Consider the following 24,964-nt stretch of genomic DNA (forward strand, 5'->3'; position numbering starts at 1 on the left):
TTTTTATATGGAAAAATTCCAAATGAAAGTCAGGAGCTAGTTATAAACAAAACAAAACCATAGAAATTACTGTAACGTTTCTGTATTTACACCTACTGATAATCTGTAGTTGTTCTGAAGGCCCCTTTCATTCAGTTACTCTGCAAAGTCTATTATTTTGTGTCTGCATCGGTCGATGACCTCCATTGCAGATCCACCAATCACATGAAAGTAGGTTACGGTCGCTCATGCGCAGAGGCTGCAGAGTAATTTGTTGATATCCTGCTTGGTAGTATTTCGACTAAAATTCAAAGCTAGGTTATACCCCAGGTGAGGGGATTTGTTTGAATTAGGAAGTGCAGGTAACTGGAAGAACAGCTATATGAAGGGCTGATGGAAAACGCAAGGGATTTGGTGAGTTGGTTTGAAACATTTTTGGGCCGCGAGCCTCCGATTCCAGTGGATTGTTCAGGGTAGTACGCCTCCTTTGTTGTTATCTGTTTACGATAGCCAGCTAGTGGCTCACCCATCTACACATAATACTAAAGCTCTTTCTTTTCTCTCTCTCGCTCTCTCTCAAAAAAAAAACGAGTAGAGTTTTCTTACAAGTCTAACTATTGCAACTATACGTTAATAGACGAACGTAAAAAGGCTTTGTTCTGAAACCCCCCCCCTGGAAAAACAGGTTCTGCTAGCTAGCTCTGCTAGTGCTGTTTAGCTTTAGGAGGTGTTTGTAATAAGGCCGTCCCTTATTTTAGTTTCGGTATTAGTTTACTTTTCCAGTATATATGTATGTAAAATGTAGCTTACAAAGGATGTCTTTGGAAATGGGTGTCTTGATTTATTTTTTTTATTTTTTATTTTTTTTAAGTTAAACTGTTGCGCGTAGTGTAATGTTTGGGCTGAGATGCTGTGAAGAGGAAGTAAACTAGCTTTGACAACATGTACGCATTGTTCCGGATCCTGTGATCAGACTTCCATACTTTCACGTAGTATTTATTCATTTATTTAGAGATTTTTGGGCGTTTCGAAAAAAGTCATGCTGACTCAGATATGGTTCGCTGATATTTTCCTACCTGAATCTAAATGATGCATTAATGATGAAAGGCGAACTGTAAAAATACATCTTTCAACTAAAACAAGTTCAGCTTCACTTCAATACTAAAATTTAGCTTAGGGAGTTGATTTTTGTTTACATTTGTCTAAAACATCTTACAAATGCTCATAAAAAATGGAAAGAATATTGATAAAAAATAATAAAAATGTGAACCAAGAAGATTTGAATCTTTATTTTCTTCTGGTCCATTATTATTTTTTGCATCAACCATTGCAATCAAACCATTTCTTTTGCAACTATTGCAGACTGCGTCTGCTCCCCCATTCTTCCCCTTCCTACCGCCCAAGATTGCCTTAGAGCAATATTTCCTTTCTCGCTTCCTCACAAAAGTTGTTTTAAGTATTTTCGTTTTTTTGTATTGATTCGCACAGAGATTGAGATTAACAGTAATAAGAATTATTTTAAGGCACTATTATTGCTGTGCTTTCACCATTATATGTTTGAAGAAAAGGTTAATTTTATTAATATTAAAAACCATGGTATATTTAATTTGAAGAGCGCCACTGTTAAAAAATAAATAAAAAAACTGGGCATCCCTTCTGCACTAAAGACAAATGTTTGGCTAGTTTGTGTGGCTAAACTCCAGGACCACAGAACAAGGACATTTGTAAGGAGCTGTTAAAATAAAGTGCAATAGCTTAAAAGAATAGAAGTATGAGAATGCAGCTTTATTTTTCTTTTATTAAGTTTTAGTAAAGTAAAATAACTCAAAAGGGAATGGAGTAAAATAAAATGACTTGAATGAAATATGTTTTTCTGAACAGTTACCTTCTCTTAGACCAATTTCACTGCTTTCTCTGAACAACGCCAAAGTAAACGTGTTACATTATATGGAGAAATGGAGAGGAGAACCTCCTGAGCTACAGACACCCCTAAAAGCATCCATATGAATTCATTCAGTGTTTCTCTGTTGTGTCCTCATCTGTAAAGGCTGAGCGTACCCCACGTTCAGATCGTAAGCGACGAGACTCATTCGGGATGTTTGATGGCTATGACAGCTGCAGCGAGGAGTCCACCAGCAGCTCTAGCTCAGACGACAGTGAGGATGAGGTGGTACCCTCCATCCCTGCTAGTCTGCCCATCATCAAGAACAATGGACAAGTCTACACCTACCCTGATGGAAAGGCTGGAATGGGTCAGTACATGAGGCTTTTTTTGTGTGTGTTGCTTAAATATCAATCTGTGAGTGAACAATAATAGTGTTTACGTTTAGCTGCTGTGGCTCAGGAAGTATAACGATTATTAGTTTGAGCCTCAGCTCCTCAACGTTCATATGTGCAAATATCCTTGGCCAAGATATTGAATTACCTAAACAGTTAATGCATTACTTTTGGTATACCCTTTGAATTAAATCTAAAAATTTTCATTTAAATCACATTTGGTTAATTTAAAATCCACTGTAGTGATGGGGTGGCTCGGTCCCCTTCTGCTCCATTCTACATGCCAAATATCCTTGGCCAAGATAATAACCCCAAGTTGTTCTCCGATGCATCCACCGGACAATGAATGTGTATGAATGTTGGGTAGGAAGAACTTGCATAGAAAGTGCCTAGAAAAAAGTACTTGTGCGATTGGATGTGAATGGGTGAATGAGGAAAGATTTATAAAGAGCTTTTAGTATTCAGAGTAGAAAGGCGCTATATAAAAACCAGTCCATTTACCACGTACAGAGCAAAAATTGCAATTGTGTCAATTTCCAAATACTTATGGAGATAACTATAAATGCCATTTACCATTTGTAGACTGCTGATGTATTTCGGTTTGTTTTCACAGCCACCTGTGAGATGTGTGGGATGGTCGGTGTACGAGATGCTTTTTACTCCAAAACCAAGCGTTTCTGCAGTGTGTCCTGTTCTAGGAGTTATTCCTCAAATTCTAAAAAAGCTAGCATCTTGGCAAGACTCCAGGTAAATTCATTATCTTTGATAAAAAAGTATAGTAGTTTCATAATTTTGTATTGTGTAAATATTAACATCTGCTTTGATTTTTACAAGGGCAAACCACCAACAAAAAAGGCCAAAGTCTTACAGAAACAGCCTCTCATGGCAAAGTTGGCAGCTTATGCCCAGTACCAAGCAAGTCAACAGAACCAGGCCAAACTGAAAGCAGGTAGGCTGTGAAAAAGCAATCATGATGGGGCTCATATTTCTGCTCTTTTTGATGTACACAAGCTACAAACTAATTGTTCTTTCTGTCAGTGGTCCCTGGAGAGAGTTTTGACTGGGGGCAGTATATCTGTAGCAGTAACACGGTGGGGGCTCCTGTCAGCTGTTTCAAGCATGTAAGTAGCTGGAGCTGAGAATATGGTCACCACTGATATGATACTATGATTATCATAGCTGATAACTTCTGTGCCTCAGGCCCCCATGGGAACATGTTGGGGAGATATTGAAGTAGGTGTGAGGATTGAAGTGCCCAACTCTGATACCAACTTCTCCACCAAGGTGTACTGGATAGCAGAAATCATAAAGCTAGCAGGTAAACGCTACAAGTAATTAAGGTAAAATCTCTCACACAACCCCTGGGGTGTTTTGTATTTTTAATTGTGTTTGTGTCTTTTCATTTTTGTGAACTGTGTTAGGAGTAAGTGTTAATGCTGAATAAGTATATCACAACATGGCAAATGTATGCAAAGTCCGATGTAAAACTCACACTGAACATTTGAACAATTAGTTTCGCTGTTTCCACAACCACAACAAGTAGTTGTCAGTTCATGAGACAGTGAACCATAAGAGAGGCATTTGGCTTTACATGAAAGAGAACCTGCAGCTGCTAGTTGACTCAGAATCGGTGTAGTAAGGTTGGGTGATTGGACGAATTTATCGACCATCAATGACAGGCTGAGCCTTTCGCCGATCGTTTTTACAAGACCAATTTATTTATTTGCCTGTTAGTAATTTTGCTAATACTGTTGGTTGAAACTAAGAGAAACAGTCAACGAAAACGATAATAGCGCTGTTTTAACGGCACCCTCCTCAAATGCAGCGATAAATTTACACAAACTCATAACAGAAAGAAAGAAAGGCAGTATCCTATGTTCAGAAACCCCCCCCAAAACATTTTAAATTAAAAAACACGTTGGGCAGGGAAACAAAGAAAAACTGGTTTCTTTTTTCCACTTTAACCGTGTTTACAGGCTGTTCCAATGTTTATCTGTCTTACACACTCGACCAAACAACAAGATACAAAAAGTATGTTAAAAAAATGTTTCTTCCAGCGAACATAAAAAAACATATAAATTCTAAACACGCAAATCAGTCTGTGTATGATTACATTGCTCCGCCCATCAAAAAGTCACTCGTGCAAATATATCGCCTGTTGTCATTTATTGGACTGACGAATGCCAGTTGGAAAAATTTGACATATCGCCCAACCTTGTAAAGGTGTAGCCTTAAGTTTTTCTAGGTCTTAATACTACACACTGACATGCTGCAAGAATAGCTGAATTTTTTTTTTTTTTTTAATTTCAGTACTAAAATAGTTTAAAAATTCATTCTCAGTTGAGCCAATATCATCCTCATTAGTCAGACCCATATCTGTGAAGGTTTATTGGTTTGTCCTGGCAGCAATTGTGTTGATGACAATACTGGCAACAAGCCTACACATAGATGAAAGTACCAGATGTATCCCTCAACCTGAGCTAATAAAAGTCTGTATTAGATTTTAAAGTTTTACCATAAACAAAGAAATAAGCAACAAACCCCTTCTCCCATTCCACATGTGACAGTACAACACCCAACAAATAAAATGTGCAAGCTGACATTAGAGGGGGAAAAAACCTTAAAAATAAGACGTTTATATTCATCGGTATGTTTAGCTGACACATGTATTTATCATCTATGTGTAAAGTACAGGGCAATCTGATTTCCATTCCTCCACTAAGGCTTCACTTTGGACATCTTTGTTATGAACTCTTAAATAAATTCAGCACTGAAACAGAAGTGATTTTCTGAGATTGTTTAGAAAGAAACCTTTGGAAAAGGATCAATACAGTATAAATAGTTTTCACACCAACAGTGAGGAGAAATAACACATTATTTATACTCACATGTGAATACAGTCTTTGTATCTAATTTTTTTTTTCACCAACTACTCAAGAAGCTGAATATAGAATAAGCAAACTGACCACGGATGGTGGTCAATTTTTCAATCTACTGTTTCTGATGTCAAGAATTAGTGATCACATTAATAGTGTTTCCTCTTGTTCTTTAGGGTTCAAGGCTCTCCTGCGTTATGAGGGCTTTGACAGTGACACAAGTAAAGACTTCTGGTGTAACCTCTGCATACCTGAAGTTCACCCTGTGGGATGGTGTGCTTCAAGTGGCAAACCCCTCGTACCTCCAAAAAGTGAGTGTTTTGACAAACAAATCAAAGTTTTCTTTAGCACTATGGTTAATTATTGCTGCTCTCTACAGGCATACAACATAAGTACTCTAACTGGAAAACGTTTCTTGTGAAGCGCCTCACTGGAGCTAAAACACTGCCACCTAACTTTAATGATATGGTAAGGCATCAGCCCAGTATTGTAAAGCTGCATTTTATATATTTATTTTATTTTTAAGTGTTCTTGCTGAACCTAAAATTACAATAAAACGTTGTTGTTGTTGTTTCTGTTCATCCTTGGCTGTTACATTTCATCTTGGTTTGGTAAACCTGCCACTCATTTTTCACTGAAGGTACAGGAAAACATGCAATTTCCCTTTAAGAAGCTAATGCGAGTTGAGGTGGTCGATAAGAACTATCTCAGCCGGACACGGGTGGCGCTGGTAGAGCAAGTGATTGGAGGTCGCCTGAGGTTGGTCTATGAGGAGAGCCAGGGTGGAGCTGATGACTTCTGGTGCCACATGTATAGCCCTCTTATCCATAATATAGGCTGGTCAAGAAGCATTGGACACCGCTTCAAACGATCTGGTAGGCACACTCACTTTGTGAGGAATCTGAGGAATCATACAGACTCCAAAATTGTGAATTTTAAAAATTGTTATAGTTGATCAAGTAACAGTCCCGTGTTAATGTGGGACACGTGACTAACAAAAGAGAAACTACAACAATTTACAACAATGCCCACTGTATGTGTAACAAGTCATTTTCATGTATTCAAATTCTAGATATAACAAGGAAATTAGATGGTCAAGTCGATGCTCCTCCACAGCTCTTCCAGAAGGTAAGACTTGGCAAAAGAACAGAATATATTTCATCCTTATTATCCCACATCTGAACCACCACTAAAAGTCCCTTTTCCCTTGCAAGCTTCCCCCTTTGAAAAGCAGATCTCACACTTCAGCTAAAATTATATGGAAGACTGGGTTCTGTTCTGCAAGTTATTGTAATTGTTCTGTAGAAAATATCCAGGTTTAATTTTTTAGCATGTTCAGTTATATCATAGGGTTTTCCCTTCCAACATGAAGCACCTTCAGGGCAACTGTTGTTATGAATTGGCACTATTTAAAAATAATAAAAATTATGTTAAAATAAGTTAAAGAATGATAGAGCATAATAACATTTTGGTGTGGGTATGTTAGGAAGATTTTCAACACACAGACATAATGTACTCTATGTGTGTGTACATACATAATGAGTATTTAGCCAGACATAACAGTGCTACGACTGGTTTGCATTTATATTTAAAAAATTAAAGCACTCCTTTCATCAAAATGACTAAATACAGGATTAATGAATCTTTAAACTCCACTTAAAAATACAAGTGGAAAAAAGACCTGAAAACATCTTTTTCTTTTTCTTTACTTTAATGTCCACTTTAATGAACTGGATTTTTTTTTAGCTTCATTAAAAGCAAGTTTAAAACATTATTTGTTAACCAATATTTCGAAAGAAAGCTGGCAATCAAATAATACTGTGTTGCTTTTAACTGACATGGCACAAATAAGGCTTTAAACGTTACTAAATACTTATTTATTGTCTGAGTCTTTAAACATGTCCCCATAGTGTCTACTTTTCTACTGCTTGATCCTGGAGGCACAAGGTGTTGGAAACCTTTACAGGTGCATTTCCAAGTCGATCCTATTATAAAATGTTGCAGTTTCAATGTGAGTTGTCAATTCCAAACATAACAAACATTGAAAGTTATAACCCTTTATGGTATATAGTTTTGTTTTTATGTTGTTGTTGTTGTTGTTGTTTTTAATTTTTAGAAAAAAAATTTAACCTAATTTCTTAAGTGCTTGGGGGTCCCTGTTAATATGATAAGAAATATGTCTCTTCCACTCTCGACCAAAATTTGTTTTGTTGCCTCATATTAGCCCTGTGTTATAAGGGTACCAAAATTTAAGTTTCATACTCGTGTAGTACATTCGGTGGGAAAGAGCTATTTATTCAAAATTTTATTGTGTAGTTTAACAAATATGAAGTTAATTCTCATAAAAGCATTTAATCCAACAGCGGTGTTCTGTGCTCTTGCTTATACATGCATGAGTTTGTCGGTCTCTGTTTCTGTGTGTCTGATGTTGACTACTCCATTTGGAACTTCGTAAAATGGAGATGGATACCACATTTCTGTCATTTGACTTTTCAAATATCATTTCATCCTGGTGCATGACATTGGCGTAAAGACCTTTCCAAGCTCCAGAAACGTTTGTGTACACACATCATTTACATATACAAACTGTTGCTTAGCCATGAACATCACATATGTATCAACCTTAATTGAATTAAAATTAGAATTAGAATAGCTTTTATTGTCACTGTTACAAGAACAATGAAAGGCAGTTTGGCATTTCTCCATGTGTATGAAGTACACAATAGCGTAAATATTTACACAATCACAGACAGACACACACACAGGTAAATAAAGGCCAGTAAAACATCCTCACTAAATAAGAAAGCAGAACTCTCACATAGGATGTGCCTACAATTAAACACTACAGCTATTGCATCCCCCACATAGATGTAGGCCGGGGAGGAGGACAGAAACAGAAGAATGAAAAGAATTTAAGTAAAACAATGACAACATTTAACAATTTCAACCTAACAGGCCCGCTTACTGTACAGTGGCGTGTCTAGAAAATTTTTGTTTGGGGGGCCAGGTGGGGCACAGATTTGGAGAAGGGTGGCAGATGTAATTGGCAGATAATGTCAAATTCTGGCCCTCATGGACCCCTATCCTGCACGTTTTAGATGTTACCTATACCAACATAGCCAATTCAAAACAAAAAATCCCCAAACACCTAGTTGTGCACAAGTCTGTAAATGATTCTTTAAATCAGCTGTGTTGAAGTATGGAAACATCTGAAACCGGGAGGACAGGAGCCTTGAGAACCAGAACTGCACATCCCTGCATTGAACATGGCACAGCCATTTCATGGGGTGATTTACACTCTATTCATAACATGGAGCTGGCAGATAGGATAAGTAATGAGAGAAATTAGCTAGACCGCACAGTGTAGTGTAAGTGCTGATAAACTTTGGTAATATTGATGTATAAAGAACAACACTGGCTGATGATGAAATACAGTCAGCTGGCATGGTGACACTGCCAGTATTAACCTGCAACCAAATCTGCAGCTCCATACAGCAATGTTACGACTTGGATTATATCTTATAACTCATAACTCTTATGCTAGCTCCCCCCAGTAGCCTACTGTCTGAAATATTCGACGGTTGCAATAATTCTTTAAGTGTTATTTTTTTCCTTGGTATTCTAATTTCACCGAAGTTTACTAAACTCAACAAACTTAATATTACTTATCGGGACATTTATTCTCTCCTCATTTTCTTTCGCCGAAAACTTGTTTTCTGCGGTGCCGTCTTTCGTGCTTGGCTCTCCTTCCTTTGCTAACGTGATGCTCATAGTGCAGAAGCTGATGCTGCATTCACTTACACTCAGATATCTGAGCTTCACTGTGAAAACATAATCGTACATTTGATATTTGATTGAATTTTATTGTTTTAGCTTCAGGGTGGCCAGTCTGGTTGGGGGGGTGGCCTGTGCCCCCCCAGGCCACGCCGCTGGACACGCCACAGTTACTGTACCGTCACTCTAATCAACTTCACTAAGGGGATGACCCTAACTGTCTGCATTCTTTTCATAAAAAGTTGTTTTTCTTTCCGCTTTTCTGCCTTTGATTTTACAGACGAAGGAAGTGGACCAGAGTGGGGACTGGTTCAAAGATGGGATGAAGTTAGAAGCCATTGACCCCCTCAATCTCTCAGCTATATGTGTAGCTACTGTAAGAAAGGTAAGCCAGTTCAAGGCTCGCAAAATTTCAAAATCTCTGGTAGCCCTTCGGGCAGGCACTCTTCAGTTTTTGGTAGCCCAAAATAAACTTAAGTAGCCCGAATAAAAAAGAGCAATTTTTTAATGTTTTGTTTCCTTTACAATATTATATATTAAAGTATAATATTGTAACGGAAACAAAAATTAATCAGAAAATTGTTAAAATCAACAAATCACAACAACTGTATAAAAATTACAATCATCAACTCAAACACTTGGTTCTAATTGAACAGAAATTTCTATGAACTTGCAAGAACTGTGTAGAACATGAATCAGTCTGTGTCAGATCCTGAATCTGAAATTTCCACTGATGTCAAGGGTAAGGGTTAAGTGGAACCAAGATCTAGGCCATTTGCTTTTTGAAATTTGCAAAGACTGCTAAATTTTGACAATGGTAGTTAACTCTTTGCAACATAGTATGCTTTTGAAAGATTTTTCAGGACTTCTTCTTGTGCTTGGTTTATTTTTAGTATGGTTTTTGCAATTGCTGTTTGTTCTGGGAAAGATATTGCAGACTGGGCAATAATGCATTTTTTGCATTTCTCATGGGTTCTGATGGGGTCTTTCTTAAAATTACTGGTCCCAGTTACAAAGGCGCTTGTCGACTCAAATGAAATGAAACTCACAACACACCTGGCAGAACATCATGTTATTTACCTTGTCATATTCCAGCCGCATAAATTCTTTTGTCCATGAAACCAAAAAAGCTGAGCTTTCTTTTTGCCTCATAGTCTGATTTGTCATAACTTTTCCGTTTTGTGGTAGGCTTTTATTTGGCTGCCCCTTCTTCACCCTGACCTGTCTTATTTGGCTCAGCAGAACTAAAATACCGGCGTAAATCCTGCTGCTTTTACACACGTACTTGCATAACGGTCAGCGATTCTCTGCGCAATCAACCTCTCACATGTTTAAGCTTGCTGTGGGAGATTTCACTTGTCACGTTTGAATAGTAAGCTAATGAGTGATAAGACGATGTCAGAGGAATTGGTGCGTAATTAATTGTCAATCAGTGCTGCCGCTCTCTACACACCGTTCGCGCGATCGCAAAGTGAAAGTGAAAGCAAAAAATGAGCACAAATTCAAACGCAATTTCAATATATCACATATAGACAGTGGCTCATCGATGCCAATGATATAATTACTCAGCTACATTTTCGAAAGAATGCAAAAGCATTGACATATATTTTTCCTTCCTATGATAGCCCAACGGGCAGGGCTGAGATAGATTTTGGTAGCCCAACTGGAAAAATCGCTTGCCCCGGGACGTCGGGCTAGCGATTTTGTGAGCCCTGCAGTTTTGATTTTGCAAAAGTCAGGATGCTGTAAAATGTAAATAAAACAGAATGCAATGATTTACAAATCTTGTAAAACCTTTTTATTCACAATAAAACATAGAAAACAGATGTGTGAACTTAAATATTTTACTATTTGATGAAATATATTAGCTCACTTTGAATTTCATGGCAACAACATGGCAAATTTGGGACAGGGGCAACAAAAGGCTGGTAAAGGAAGTGGTACTAAAAAGAAACAGATGGAGGAAGATTTTGCCACTAATTAGGTCATGTTATACTGGTTATAACCTGACCTGATCTTAACAGGTTAAGATGATTACCAATGTAACCAGTATTTCCAGTATAACCAGTGTATCTCAGAATTCTCAAGGGGTTCACTAATGCATACACAAATGCAGGTAAGCTATTAAGTAACATTGTGGCTATTAAGAAACGGCAAAGCCAAATGTCCACATGATACAGAAATACTGCCATCTTCACTGGGTCAAAACTCATTTGAAATAGACTTACGCAAAGTGGAAAACTGTTTTGTGGTCAAACAAATTGAAATTTGAATGTATGTTGATCAATGGTCGTGACAATTTGCATATTAATGATAGAAAAAGTCACTTGGTGGATGAGTGATGAAATGTTTCTTCCACTGAAAATACTACGTCCAGATGAACAGAATAAATGTTTCAACACAGTGAATATCTTTGTGATTGCTGTAAAATTAAGGCTATAATTGCGCCACTGTTATCTTCAATGCGATGTGCCAATACAGTGGAGAGCAGCTACCTGAACTTTATTTCCACATAAGTACATTATCTTGTTATTAAATTTACTTCCTTTCTGTATATGATTCTAGATATTGTAGCGCCTCTGAAAAATACAGCCTGAAATCAAAAGTACTTGACTATAACTCTCAAATGTGCACCTTAAAGCAGATAACTTATAAGCTGCAGAGGAAATGGCATCTAACTAATTTAGGAGATCATCATTAAGCCTGCAAAAGTAGATTATTGCTCTATAACAAAGCCCTCCATAAAGGTAGAACATCTTACTATTCATCACTGACTAAAGGTAATAAGAATGATAGGTTTCTCTTCAGCACTGTAGCCAGGCTGACCAAAAGTCAGCTTTGTTAAGCCAACAGAGCTGAAGTCATCACTACTTGAGCTTTAACCTTAAGTAGTGATGACTTCTTGAATTTCTTTATAAATAAAATTTTAACCATTAGAGAAAAAATTACTCATAACCACCTCGCAGACGTAACTTTGTGTACACCTACTTTCAGTACCACCGATATTTATTTATTTCCCATCCACTATATTAAGTGGTGGTTACGTACCACCAGCTGATGGGGCAGCTGATGGTGTTACCTGCTTGGATTGCTTGGTAGGGGTTCTAAGCAATCCAAGCCGGTACTAAAATATAACGTTGTCAAACTGCATGCCACCGATTGCCTGGCCAGTAGCATCACTTGATGAGTCATGAGAGCACTCTTGTTAACTAAATCAAAACCTTCATTTTTTTTAAAGCCTGGAACAAGAGAAATGGATACAAAAACAACAGTGTTCTTGTCCATTATTAATTATGTGGCGGGATGCGCGGACGTGTTGCTATTGACGACAGTCACGTACATTAGTACTAGTGTTTTGTAATGGAAAACCATCCGAGTTGGGTCGTGGCGATCCGTGGCCAGTTGATCTGGGTAGGTGCTAATGGAAAAGGGGCTTTACTGCCATCAAATTGTAGCTGCCGTAAAATGAAAAATGAAAAAAATGTTTTCAATGGTATATTTTCTCAGTTTAAACCTTCAATCTGTTTTCTGTCCTCAGTTTTCAATAGATTATAGATTTATGAGATTTGATTGTGTTCTGTTTCTAGTTGCATCTACATTTTATACATTTTTGGAATTTAGGTTGTACATTAAAGTTAACATGACATAACTCTCTGCTATATAGGTGTTGGCAGATGGATATCTCATGATTGGGATAGATGGCTCAGAGGCAGTGGATGGATCAGACTGGTTCTGCTACCATGGCACCTCCCCTTCCATCTTCCCTGTTGGCTTCTGTGAAATCAATAACATTGAACTGACACCCCCTAAAGGTACTCTATGGTTATATTTTTTTCTTCACTTTGGAACCTTAAAATTTGGGGTTGTTTATGTTCTGGTCTTGACACATATTGTGTTTCTCAGGGTACACTAAACTCCCATTCAAATGGTTTGACTACCTCAGAGAAACAGGTTCAGTAGCTGCTCCTGTCAGGCTCTTTAACAAGGTAAGGTTTATTGATGTATATCCTGTGTGTTTTTAAACTGTTATCATTCTGTAAGTTTCAAAATCTTCTTCTAATCAAAATCCTGTAGCTTGCAATAAAAACACCATCTGCAATCATCTACACTATATAGACCAGGGGTGGGGAACTCCAGGCCTCAAGGGCCGGTGTCCTGCAGGATATCACCCTGGGTCAACACACCTGAATCAGATGATTAGTTCATTACCAGACCTCTGGAGACATTCAAGACATGTTGAGGAGGTAATTTAGCCATTTAAATCAGCTGTATTGGATCAAGGACACATCTAAAATTGCTTAACTCCTAGATATTCCATGATCAACTGTAAGCAGTATTATTGCAGAGGAAAAGCATTTGGGAACCACAGCAACTCAGCCATGAAGTGACAGACCACGTAAACTTGCAGTGCAGGGTTGCTGAGTCCTGTCAGTGATATGCTGCAGAGTTACAAACGTTCTCTAGCATTAACATCAGCACGAAGCTGGGACCTTCATGATATGGGTTTGTCAGTGTAGCTGACCCAGTGGCCATGTGTAGCTACAATCAAAACATGTGCAATAAATAAGTGTAAGGAAGTGATTCCTTCACTGTTAACATGATGGAGAGTGAAAATGACTTTCCATTCTCCCTCTTTGTTTGTCCTTGAAAAATTGTTGTTACAAGTGTTGTTACAAGTATGATTAATCTGTCCTCATTAAGATGGCAGTAATTAAACTATTACTTGAAAAAATCTTACTAGCTACTTTTATTTCAAAACATTTGGAGATGTTAACTGTCAATCAGTTAAATAATCACTGCAAAAGAACAGATAATTTGCAAAGATTCAGTCCAGATTTAGAGTGCGCCATAGCACAGACACGGCACTGGTAAGGTAACAAATGATCAATGACTACTCAATTACCACTGACAACAGTATTTTACTAAAGAGATTAGAACACACCGTTGGTATTAGTCAGTGTGGTCTTGAATTTAAGATGTCTAGATTTAAATTTCTCTTATTCATGCTCAAAAGTTGGTCACAGAATTCCACGGGGATCCGTATTGTCATCACCGTGTTGGGCAGGCAGACCAGCAACTTTGGGATCTCAATAACTTGAGAATGAGTGGCCATTTATTATTTTAAAATTGATACCATAGGTGCATCTACTAAAAATTGTGGACAAGTTTGAATATCAGTGACCTTGACCTCAAGGTCCAGGTCAGAGTCCATTTAAAAAAAAACTTGGTGTTTTCCTCAACATTTTGCCGTGACGTTTCAAAGAGCCGGAAAGTAAATAGACAGCAGACAGAAATGAGGCAGGTCGAATTGTCTTGGGTTTTACGCATGCGCAGTACTGGAACGTAAGCGTTTTTGGCCATTTAAATGTGGATGAACAACTGTGTGAAAATGAATGAAAACGATAGTGTGGACGCTGAGCCTTTTCAGACGTATACACTGTTTTCATATTTATCCGGGCTAGTGTAGACATAGCCTTAGAATCACCAATTAACCTAACCCCACCCCACAAACTGCATGTCTTTGGACGGTGAGAGGAAGCCGGAGTACCTGGAGAGAACCCACACAAACACGGGTAGAACATGCAAAGTCCACAGAGAAAGGCCCCGGCCAGGTGGTGGGGATTGAACTCAGGACCGTCTTGCTGTGAGGCAACAGTGCTAATCACCACCCCACCGTGCCCCATCCATTTAAACAGTAGCAGTAAAAACTCATGTCATTATTGGTCATATCCATGTTATGACTGACAGGATTTGTAAAGTTTCTCACAAGCGTTTACTGAAGGATAAATACAGGCTGCAGTACTTTTAAGATCTGGGTTTTGTTTGTTAAATTTCTCTTTTTCCACTGTCCGTGATCCCTTTCATGTCCTAGGAGGTTCCCAATCATGGGTTTCGGCTAGGCATGAAGCTGGAAGCTGTTGATCTGATGGAACCAAGGCTGGTGTGTGTCGCCACGGTGACAAGGATTGTGCACCGCCTACTGAGGATCCACTTTGATGGTTGGGAAGACGAGTATGATCAGTGGGTGGACTGCGAGTCGCCTGACCTCTATCCAGTGGGCTGGTGTCAGCTAACAGGCTACCAGCTCCAACCGCCTGCCTCACAGAGTAATGCCATAATGCTGTTCATACTTCTTCCTGTAGTGCCTTAGTGATGCAAAAAGTTTAAAGAATTATTAATATCAAGGATCAAGACAAGATAGAAGGGCAGAGAATGAGATCACTACATGAGACAGTTATAATGAACTACAGTAGGTCACGAATAGCTGTCACTTGACTAAAAACTTTTGGGATCTGCCTCAGAGAAAATAGTTGAGCTTATCAAGTTTAAGAAAGAACATTACATCACGAAGCCATTGAATGTGCAAGGGGATATTGCTGCATTTCCAGAGGAAGAGTAGGTGTTTTCTTGCCAATATATAACTGAGAAATAGAGAATCGTTTGTTATCCCACAGACCACCTGTGCGGTTGAGTGTGCGCGCATCTAGACCTGTAAACATTGTGAGGTAGGGATGTGCATGCGTGTTTGTTTGTATCATGGGGGTGTTTATAAACTGCCACCAATCAGGAATGCCTGCTTAGAATTTATAGATTTACAATGAGCTTATTTCAGGTCTTTTTCTCGTACTGCATTTATTTCAGCACTTCTTCAATTGATGAGCTTCAGCATCAAGTTTTGTTTTGTCGTGTGGATGTGCTTTCCTCTCATTGTATGCCTGAATGTCCTTTTGTTTTTTTTTCTTTTTTAGGTAACAGAGAAATGTCCCAGTCTGTTCCCAAGCAGAAGAAAAAGGCCCAGCAGTATAAAGGCCAAAAGAAAAGTGAGTATTCCCTTCTTCAGCATCAGAGTCTCTCTACTTTATCTACCTGTTCTCCTTTTGTTGTTCCTCATACTATATCTGGCTATACTTGTGGTGGAAACTGCTGCTTTCATATTGGTCATCTGGTCCATGTGCTCGAATGATTTTCATCATTCGTCTTCTTGTCACATTGGATGACACACACGCACACACGCACACACACACACACACACACACATATATATATGTATATGTGTATTTGTATGTATGTGTGTATATATTAGGCCTGCACAATAAATCGAAAATTTATTGTCATCGCGATATCAGCCTGTGCGATGGGCCCATCGCAAAAGCTGCGTAAACTGCGATAATTGGGTACCTTAAAATGTTTACACACGTGCTTTAAAGAATTTACCAAAGAAACCCCTTTACACATTTGACCAGTCGAATAGAGACCTTCACGGCATTAACCAATCAAATGGATTAGAGGCCCGGAGCGAACAACGCTGCAGCAACGAGTCAGAGTTGTAATGGCTGAGAGCGAGACGCATGACGAGAACGCTACTGACTATGAACTCGTGGCTAAAAAACAGCAGTCCAACAGCCGTCTCTGTATCCGAGTTTTTCAAGTGGAACTCCTTATGAGAAAACGTCGAAGCGGTACAAAGAAATAACAGAGGCCATTACACATTTTTTGGCTAAAGACGTGATGCCTATAAATACAGTTAGCAGAGAGGGCTTCACCAGTCTGATACATAAAGTGGACCGGACATACCGCATCCCCTCACGAAACTACTTTTCCCATGTCGCCATTCCACAAATGTACGAAACATGCCGCAAGACCGTCATGTTTGAACTGAGCCAAGCTGAAAACTACACAAGCACTACAGTAAAGTTTCCTCTCCAGTTTTGACTTACATCATAACTACTTGGTGAGTGGTAAAATGATGAACAACTGCATTGAGATAATTTGCAGTATAATTTAAGTTATGTTTATTTAAAAGTAATTATAGAGACCGGGAAGGATGTCTTTCAGAATTCAAGCCTCAGAAAAAATTTTTATGGGGGCAATGTTTCAATGTTAAAGTCCACTTTGTTGTTACGCTGCTAATACAGCAGCTTTCTTTAAATAAAACTGTTGCAGTAAAACGGAAATTATGTATTCGTTTTGGGGTTTTTTTGCTATTTATTTTATCGCAAGTCATTGTTATCGCAATATTGATCACAGTTATCGCACATCGCAGGTTTTCCTAATATCGTGCAGCCCTAGTATGTATATGTGTGTATATATATATATATATATATATATATATATATATATATATATATATATATATATATATATATATAGGGAGAGAGAGAGAGAGAGAGAGTGTGTTAAGTAAATAATACCCTCACGGGAAAATCGATATCTCTCTATGAGCACACTGTCGCGCTGAGCTAAAGGATCCTGTCTATCCCGCAATATCCGCTGAATTGCATGTATGTATGTATGTATGTGTGTGTGTATATATATATATATATATATATATACACACACACACATACATACATACATACATACATACATACATACATATACATATATGTGTGTGTGTGTGTGTGTGTGTATATATGTGTATATGTGTTGAATTGAACTGAATTTAATTCAATTCAATTCAATTCCATTTTATTTATATAGCGCCAAATCACAACAACAGTCGCCTCAAGGCGCTTTATATTGTACAGTAGATCCTACAATAGTAGATACAGAGAAAAACGCAACAATCATATGACCCCCTATGAGCAAGCACTTTGGCGACAATGGGAAGGAAAAACTCAGTTTTAAAAGGAAGAAACCTCCGGCAGAACCAGGCTCAGGGAGGGGCGGCCATTTGCTGTGACCGGTTGGGGTGAGAGAAGGAAAACAGGATAAAGACATGCTGTGGGGGAGAGACAGAGATTAATAGCAGGTACAAATTAAGAAGCAGAAAGTTTGAGGTCATCTAGGTCTTCATGTCTTTAAGACATTCCTGCAGTTTAACTAATTGGTGTGTGTTATCTGGCTTCATGCATAGATAGAGTTCGGTGTCATTTGTATAGCAGTGAAAATGTATGCTATGCTTTCTGATGATGCTGCCTAAGGGAAACATGTATAATGTAAACAGAATTGGTCCTAGCACTGAACCCTGTGGGACTCCATGATTAACCTCAGTGTGTGAAGAGGACTCTCCATTTACATGAACAAATTGGAGTCTATTAGATAGGTATGATTCAAATCTAAAGCATGCTGTGATCACTCTAATAGGATATTATGGTCGACAGTATCAAACACTGCACTGAGTTCAAGCAGTGTTTGACAACTACTCTACTCAACTTGAATTTTTGAGATGAAAGGAAGGTTGGAGATTGGCCTATAATTAGCTAAGACAGCTGGGTCAAGAGATGGATTTTTAAGTAACGGTTTAACTACAGCCAGTTTGAAGGCCTGTGGTACATAGCAAGGAATGGGTTCTAAAAGTCACATGGATGGTTTGGAAGTAATTACTGAAGTTAACTCAGAAAGGTCAATTGTAGAAAAAGACTCTAAATAAATATCAATGGTACTAAAAGTAGCTGTAGATAATATTACATCTCTGAGATGATTATTGGTAATTTTTTCTCCAATGGTTAAAATTTTATTTGTGAAGAAATTCATGAAGTCGTTACTTAATGTTAAAGGAATGGTTGGCTCAACAGAGCTCTGACTTTTTGTCAGCCTGGCTACAGTGCTGAAGAGAAACCTAGGGTTGTTCTTATTTTCTTCAATCAGTGATAAATAGTTAAATGATGATCTTCTAGATTTGTGATACACTATTTCCTCTCCAGCTTACGAGTTATCTGCTTTAGGCTACGTGTTTGAGAATTATACCATGAAGTCAAGTACTTCTGATTTGAGGCTCTCTTTTTCACAGGAGCTACAGTATCCACAGTCATAAGTAGTGTGGAGGTAAAATTATTAACAAGATAATCGACCTGTGTTCAGTAGCGTTCGGGTAGCTGCTCTGCTCTGTGTTGGTACAGGGCAATTAAGACGATAACAGTGGGTGAATTATATTCTTGAACTTAGTTACAGCACTTTCAGAAAGGCATCTACTGTGATGAAATCTACTCCCCACTGCTTTGTAATCAATTATTGTAAGTTTAAATGTTATCAGGAAATGATCAAACAAGAGAGGGTTTTCAGGAAACACTGTTAAATGTTCTGTTTCTATGCCGTATGTTAAAACAAGATCTAGAGTGTGATTAAAGTGGTGGGTGGGTTCTTTTAAATTTTGAGAGAAGCCAATTGAGTCTAATAACAGATTAAATGCTGTCATTTTTAGCCTCTACATGGATGTAAAAATCATCCACAATAATTATTTTATCTGAGCTGAGCACTAAATCAGATAAAGTCTGAGGAATCAGATAGAAACTCTGTGTAAGGCTCAGGTGGACGACAGATGATAACAATTAAGACTGGTTTTTGAGTTTTACAGCTGGGGTGGACAAGGCTAAGGATCAGGCTTTCAAATGAGTTAAATCTCTTAGTCTTTAATCTTCGGTGTGGAAGATTGCTGCCACACCGCCCCCTCGGCCTGTGCCTTGAGGTTTCTGATAGTTACTATGACTCGGGGGTGTTGATTCATTCAAACTAACATAATCATCCTCCTGCAACCAGGTTTCTGTAAGGCAGAGTAAATTGATTTGTTGATCAATTACTAACTCATGTACTAACAGAGACTTGGAAGAGAGAGACCTAATGTTTAATAATCCACATTTCACTGTATTACTCTCCAGTGCTGTTGAGAATACTGTATTGCTCTTTCTTTGTTTTTTGTGTTTAAGTTTTTTGTCTGTTTGGGAGCTGACACAGCCTCTAAGGGGAAGGGGTTTTGGGGGGGGATAACAGGAGGAGAGAAGCTGCAGAGTGGTGTGTAAGAGTGCAACTCTGGTTCCTGGTCCCAGCTCTGGATAGTCACGTTTGGGGGGGTTTTAATAAATTTGGATGGAGCAGCTGTTATTTCTATAAATCTGGCAGGGAGGATCTCATGTCTCCTAACAAGACCAGGTTTCCACCAGAAAGTTTCCCAATTTTTTTTGGACACCACTGGTCATTGTTTTGTCAAAGTTACACACCGATTCAATATTAATTTTAGTGACCTCCGATTGACATAACCAGATATCATTACTGCAGACGTGAATTATAATTTTACTGAATGTACGTTCACCCTTAGGCAGCAGTTTTAAATTTCCCTCAACGTTGCCTGTTCTGGTCCCTAGAAGATCATTACTATGGTTGCTGGTGTCTCTAGCTTCACATGTTTAAGAACAGAATCAGCAGTTACAAGACTTTGATCTCTGGTGGGTGTGTCGCAGAGTGGAGAAAAGCGGTTAGACACATGAACAGATTGGTGGTGTAGCGGGGGCTTCTGGTTAAGACTATGCTTCCTCATCACCGTCACCCAGCCATCCTGTTTTCCCGGCTGCTTGGGGAGAGCTAACTACGCTACACTACCTTTGGCTGCACCAGCTACAGGGGCTGGGCTAGCTAAAGGGTGCAAAACAGTCTCCAATTCAGTGATCCTGGCCTGGCAAATAGGCTACATTTATTTTAAGAATAATTATTACTAAAGGTCTATGAATAACTAAACATCTGACACAATGAGCAGGAAAGTGTAGGAGGGACAGATGAAGAGGCCATGCTGTTAGCTGTTAGTCGGCTGTGAGTTAAGCTGGGGAATCCCTAAAGACAGAGAGAGTGTGCTTCGGATGAAGCATGTGACGATTACACTATGAAATAAGACGTTATCTATACGTTTTTAATTAAATCGCTACAGAAAAACACCACTATGTGCTGGACCAGGAAGTGATACTCTACTGCAGGAAGCAAATCAGCAATATCAGCACTGGATACTCTTCAACTATGGCTTTGCCATACTTCATGGATGCTCAGATGGAACAGGAAAAGTTATTATTTTAAATACTGACAGTTCCTGTAGCATTCATCTTGGTAGCTTACTGTGGATTCATAACTATGTCATATGTCACAACCATGAGAAATCATAGTCACAAGCAAATTATAATAATTGTTTCACTCCCACATAGTCTTTTCAAGCCCTTGTATGTAGGGCACAGGGATGTTATCCTGTGGGAAATTTGTCTGAGGGCAGAGTCACCTTGTACAACTTGTACAGTGCAGCAGGGTACACTGCTACACCCACCAAGCAAAGTTTAATTCTGCTCCCAAAAATCAATGTGACACTTGACAGTTTAGGGGCAGAAACCAAAGAGAGTTGCTTTGAATGGTAAATGGCCTGTATTTATATAGCGCTTTAATAGTCCCTAAGGACCCCAAAGCGCTTTACATATCCAGTCATCCACCCATTCACACACACATTCACACACTGGTGATGGCAAGCTACATTGTAGCCACAGCCACCCTGGGGCGCACTGACAGAGGCGAGGCTGCCGGACACTGGCGCCACCGGGCCCTCTGACCACCACCAGTAGGCAACGGGTGAAGTGTCTTGCCCAAGGACACAACGACCGAGACTGTCCAAGCCGGGCTCGAACCGGCAACCTTCCGATTACAAGGCGAACTCCCAACTCTTGAGCCACGATCGCCCCCTTTGAAAACAACAAAGCCTCCAAACAATTCAGTATATGTATGTACCTACCTATGTATTTGTTCCATAATATTTTACAAACTTAGGAGAGCCTGGTTTTTGCTTTAAAGATTAAGGAATGGTCCTCAGTCTTTTCCTCGCCGTACAGTACAGTACAGTACAGATTATTCTTTAACATTGGTGTCAGAATTGTGTTTGGTATCAGCAGTTACTTGAAGCCAAGAAATCAGTACTGTGTTAGAACTGGAAAAGTTGGATTGGTCCATCCTTAGTAATTATGAATTAGTTAATTCATAAACTTTAATTTCAGCTCCTGCTCCATGCAGTGTTAAATTTGTGCACCAGGACTTCTTTTGTGCAACTATGAAATACTATAATTTGCTTGTGACTATGTATTGCCTATATATATTGTATTATATGTATTGCCTACTATATATTGTACTATGGCTTGCCACATATGGCATAAATATGATATCATGCTAATTGTGCATCTGCTTACTTGGGTCTAGCACTCCCAGTACAGCTTACCAGGGGCTTATTCAGATGGGCATATCAGTGTTGGCACTATGATGTTAAATAAAACCTGCTGTCTGATCATTCCTTTCTGCTAAGTCATCGAAACGTAAAGTCATATTTTTAATGAGCCCCTGGTAGCTTACCCGCGTCTGGCTTGGTGTTTAGAGAGGAAGATTCCTGTTGGTCGACGGCCCTTCAGTCAGGCAGGCAGGAGGAGGAGCAGCTTCTCAGGGGACGAAGAGCAGAGTCCACCCCCTTACCCTGCCCAGGGGCCAGCTCGGCCCAGACCCCGCACCCATTTCCACCTAACCCACAAATCAGGTAATGGCACACTTTTAAAAACAAAACCAGCACTGCACTGCAAGTATCCTGGGTTGTTGGTTTTCGTGTGTGTGTGTGTGTGTGTGTGGGGGGGGGGGCTTTAGAAGACAGTCCTGGTCACCAGGCCACACTGTGGGGCTGGAAGCTGCTGATCCTGCATGTTTTTGTGTATAAACAACCTTTCTCTGTTCATTATCAACATGAATATTTCATGTCAGTAAAGAGTAGAGTGGTGCTTTACAGTAGGGATTGGGTCATTTATTTTGATGCCTGTCAGGTGGTTTTAAAATTAACTTCCGAAACAAAGGCAAAGGCTCCTCTTGCATTTTTGTTCAAAGCGCATGAACACTTTGCTACTCTTCTCTCTTTTGCATTCTGTTCCTGCCTCTAGAGTCTCTCCTGCGAATGAAAGAGGAGACCGCTGAAGTGGATGAGTTCACCTTCTCGCAGGGCACCTCAGACCAAGAGAGCAATGGCTCGGGCAGTTACTACATTAGACAGGAACCCTGATGTGACAAAATCGAGGAGGAGGAAACCACAAAAGGACATCTCTGGAAACACCGAACCAACAATCAGGAACGGGGAGAGTCAAACTCACCTGAGAGGATACTTGAAGAGTGATGCCACAGGCCACCTGTAATGTCAGCACATGAGGGATACCATTCCTCAACATCACTCAAAACAATTTTCTAACCTTGTAGGGGTGCGTCCACATATTCACTCAGAAAGTCCTGTCTAATCATGGAAAGCACCCAGAGTCAGGCCTGGGTCATAGATGTTTGGGCATTCTCTTTCTACGACCTGCAGCTTTTTCTCCCTTTCTTTGGCTATCTGAACCAGATGAGCTATCTGGATGATTAGCTCATCTGGTTCAGATAGCCCATCCAGCCTCAGCCATAATGTGGGCCACATACAGAGACCTGGAGAAACTGTGACAACCATTTATTGAGCCAGGTCTTTAGGTTTTCTCGCGTTTGTTGTATGGGAGGGGGGGGGGGGGGGGAGTTGTTTTTTTGTTTAAAAATGTCAGAGTCAGCCATTTAGCAGCTGGGTGAGCAAAGTAAGGCTGTCAGAAAGATGAGCAGAGTTGTGTATATTTTTGCAGTATTGCCAGGTGGACTTCAATTTTAATAATAGTACTTGAATTTTTCCTTATTTCATTTTGTTTTGATTTTCAGGTTGATTTTTTTTATGTCCTTTTTTTCACATTTTGGTGGCTGTTTGAGTAACGTGTTGTTTTATAAAGTGACTATATTCACTAGTAAGTGTAGGCCTATTCAAATAGAGCTACACAAAGAGTTCTTACCATGCTGCTCAGCATTAATGATGGTCTTTCCCACCTTTTGTTCTTTTTCCTTATAGTATTGAACAGAAGATTTCCACAGCTACATTTATTCCTCATTTAGTTATTACAGAACCAAAATCTGTTGCTCTTTTTTTTTTTTTTTTTATTTCGGACTCACCAAAATGATGAGTTTGAAAAAGAAAATATTGTAAAACTACTTTTATAATGGACTCTGTCAATTTCCTACTAATCTCATTATTATTATTATTAACCTTTGACTAACTTTGCAATGTTTTAAACTAAGAAGTATTTTTGAGTCCATTTGAGAAGCCAAGTTCTTCTTTGACCTTTTAGGGTAGCTTGTCACTTATTTTTTGTTGGTAGATTTTCTTTTGTGTATCCACATTTACAGGGTTTTCCCACTTTCTGGTGCAGCTTTATACAAAAACACATCTTATGCAGCTGTTGCTTTTTTTATATTGACAAACAAAAACACTTTTTTCACATTCCACTGAGCTTGTATAGACAATATATAAAATATGGACATGGCTACCATGAACCATTGGTTTTCAATTTTTAACAGTCAACATTTAAGTTTTGACCCTTTTTGTTTCGTTTCTTGGAGCCAGAAGTGACCATAATTGAACAACAGGTGGCTAAGTTACCAGCTAATGCTAGCTAGGTGGTTAGCAGCCACATACCGCCTAATTACTGCTAATAAAACACTCAGGTTTTCACTCGTCAAGGGTGAAGCACAAACATCTTGAATGTTATGTTCCACCAGCAGGGCTGATAATTTGTCAGATAAATAGATGCCAAAAGGCATCAACAACACAAGTATAGTCCAGAAGTCTAGTTCAGTGACTCCAGTTAATGGAGGTGTGGCGTGTTGCCAGCCACACCACAGCTGCCTATGGTAGTGTGTCTCGCACCACAACTTGGCCAAATCCAAACAGTATACTGGGATATAAGCACACTTTTTTTTTTTTAAAATGCTGTAAAGCTGAACATTGTATGTAGGGGTTATGACTTGCTTTTGGAGCTAAGCTTGAGTTTTTGGTCCTGCAGTACCTCTGTGAATGAGCAGTTGTTGAAGCAGTTATCACTGGGGTAGCTTCAGATTCTGTGTGCTGTACTGATAAAAAAGGATTACTGAAGCTGTGGAAATGAAAATGGCTTTGTTTGGAGAAAAAAAAAAGGTCCACATTTTGATGATATGAGAATATTTCAGAAGAAACAGGAAGTGTAAGTAAGCAGCAGGTCGCAAAGTTTAAATGAAAAATCGCACTATTATGATAGGATATGATGACATATCCCCATTTCCCGGCCATACAATATGCTTTGAGCTTTACTCTCTGATTGTAGCTGCTGTAAAAGATGAACTTATCAGAGACTTGTCTTATCACTTGGTCCCTGGACATAGTCATAATAATCTTGGTATTCTGTTAAAGGTTTATCAATATACATGTCATGTCCTTTATCTTTTAATTTCAGTTGTAATTTTACCAA

At 39.0% G+C, this 24,964-nt stretch overlaps 2 protein-coding genes across 5 annotated transcripts in view; both read left to right on the forward strand.

Moving 5' to 3' along the window:
- LOC100707149 (carbonic anhydrase-related protein 10) overlaps positions 1 to 24,964 on the forward strand; it is a 1,009,504-nt gene that overhangs the window by 607,619 nt on the left and 376,921 nt on the right. The window lies entirely within an intron of this gene.
- The window catches only part of mbtd1 (mbt domain containing 1), a 26,394-nt gene continuing 1,640 nt past the window's right edge, over positions 211 to 24,964 (forward strand). The window contains exons 1-17 of one of the 2 annotated variants that reach the window (XM_005465325.4): positions 212 to 393; positions 2,027 to 2,231; positions 2,870 to 3,003; positions 3,091 to 3,205; positions 3,295 to 3,377; positions 3,457 to 3,574; positions 5,309 to 5,443; positions 5,512 to 5,600; positions 5,773 to 6,007; positions 6,205 to 6,260; positions 9,187 to 9,291; positions 12,571 to 12,718; positions 12,810 to 12,892; positions 14,779 to 15,013; positions 15,656 to 15,727; positions 22,015 to 22,170; positions 22,562 to 24,964. The exon at positions 22,562 to 24,964 is cut by the window's right edge and continues 1,640 nt beyond it. In XM_005465325.4, the coding sequence (XP_005465382.1) occupies positions 373 to 393; positions 2,027 to 2,231; positions 2,870 to 3,003; positions 3,091 to 3,205; positions 3,295 to 3,377; positions 3,457 to 3,574; positions 5,309 to 5,443; positions 5,512 to 5,600; positions 5,773 to 6,007; positions 6,205 to 6,260; positions 9,187 to 9,291; positions 12,571 to 12,718; positions 12,810 to 12,892; positions 14,779 to 15,013; positions 15,656 to 15,727; positions 22,015 to 22,170; positions 22,562 to 22,680 (2,109 nt within the window). In that variant the 5' untranslated portion in view covers positions 212 to 372 and the 3' untranslated portion in view covers positions 22,681 to 24,964. Of the gene's footprint in view, positions 394 to 2,026; positions 2,232 to 2,869; positions 3,004 to 3,090; positions 3,206 to 3,294; positions 3,378 to 3,456; positions 3,575 to 5,308; positions 5,444 to 5,511; positions 5,601 to 5,772; positions 6,008 to 6,204; positions 6,261 to 9,186; positions 9,292 to 12,570; positions 12,719 to 12,809; positions 12,893 to 14,778; positions 15,014 to 15,655; positions 15,728 to 22,014; positions 22,171 to 22,561 lie in introns of both variants that reach the window. The other variant, XM_025910017.1, reaches the window with a different exon arrangement.

Source organism: Oreochromis niloticus, linkage group LG8, assembly GCF_001858045.2.
Source record: "Oreochromis niloticus isolate F11D_XX linkage group LG8, O_niloticus_UMD_NMBU, whole genome shotgun sequence".
Classification (NCBI taxonomy): Eukaryota; Metazoa; Chordata; class Actinopteri; order Cichliformes; family Cichlidae; genus Oreochromis; species Oreochromis niloticus.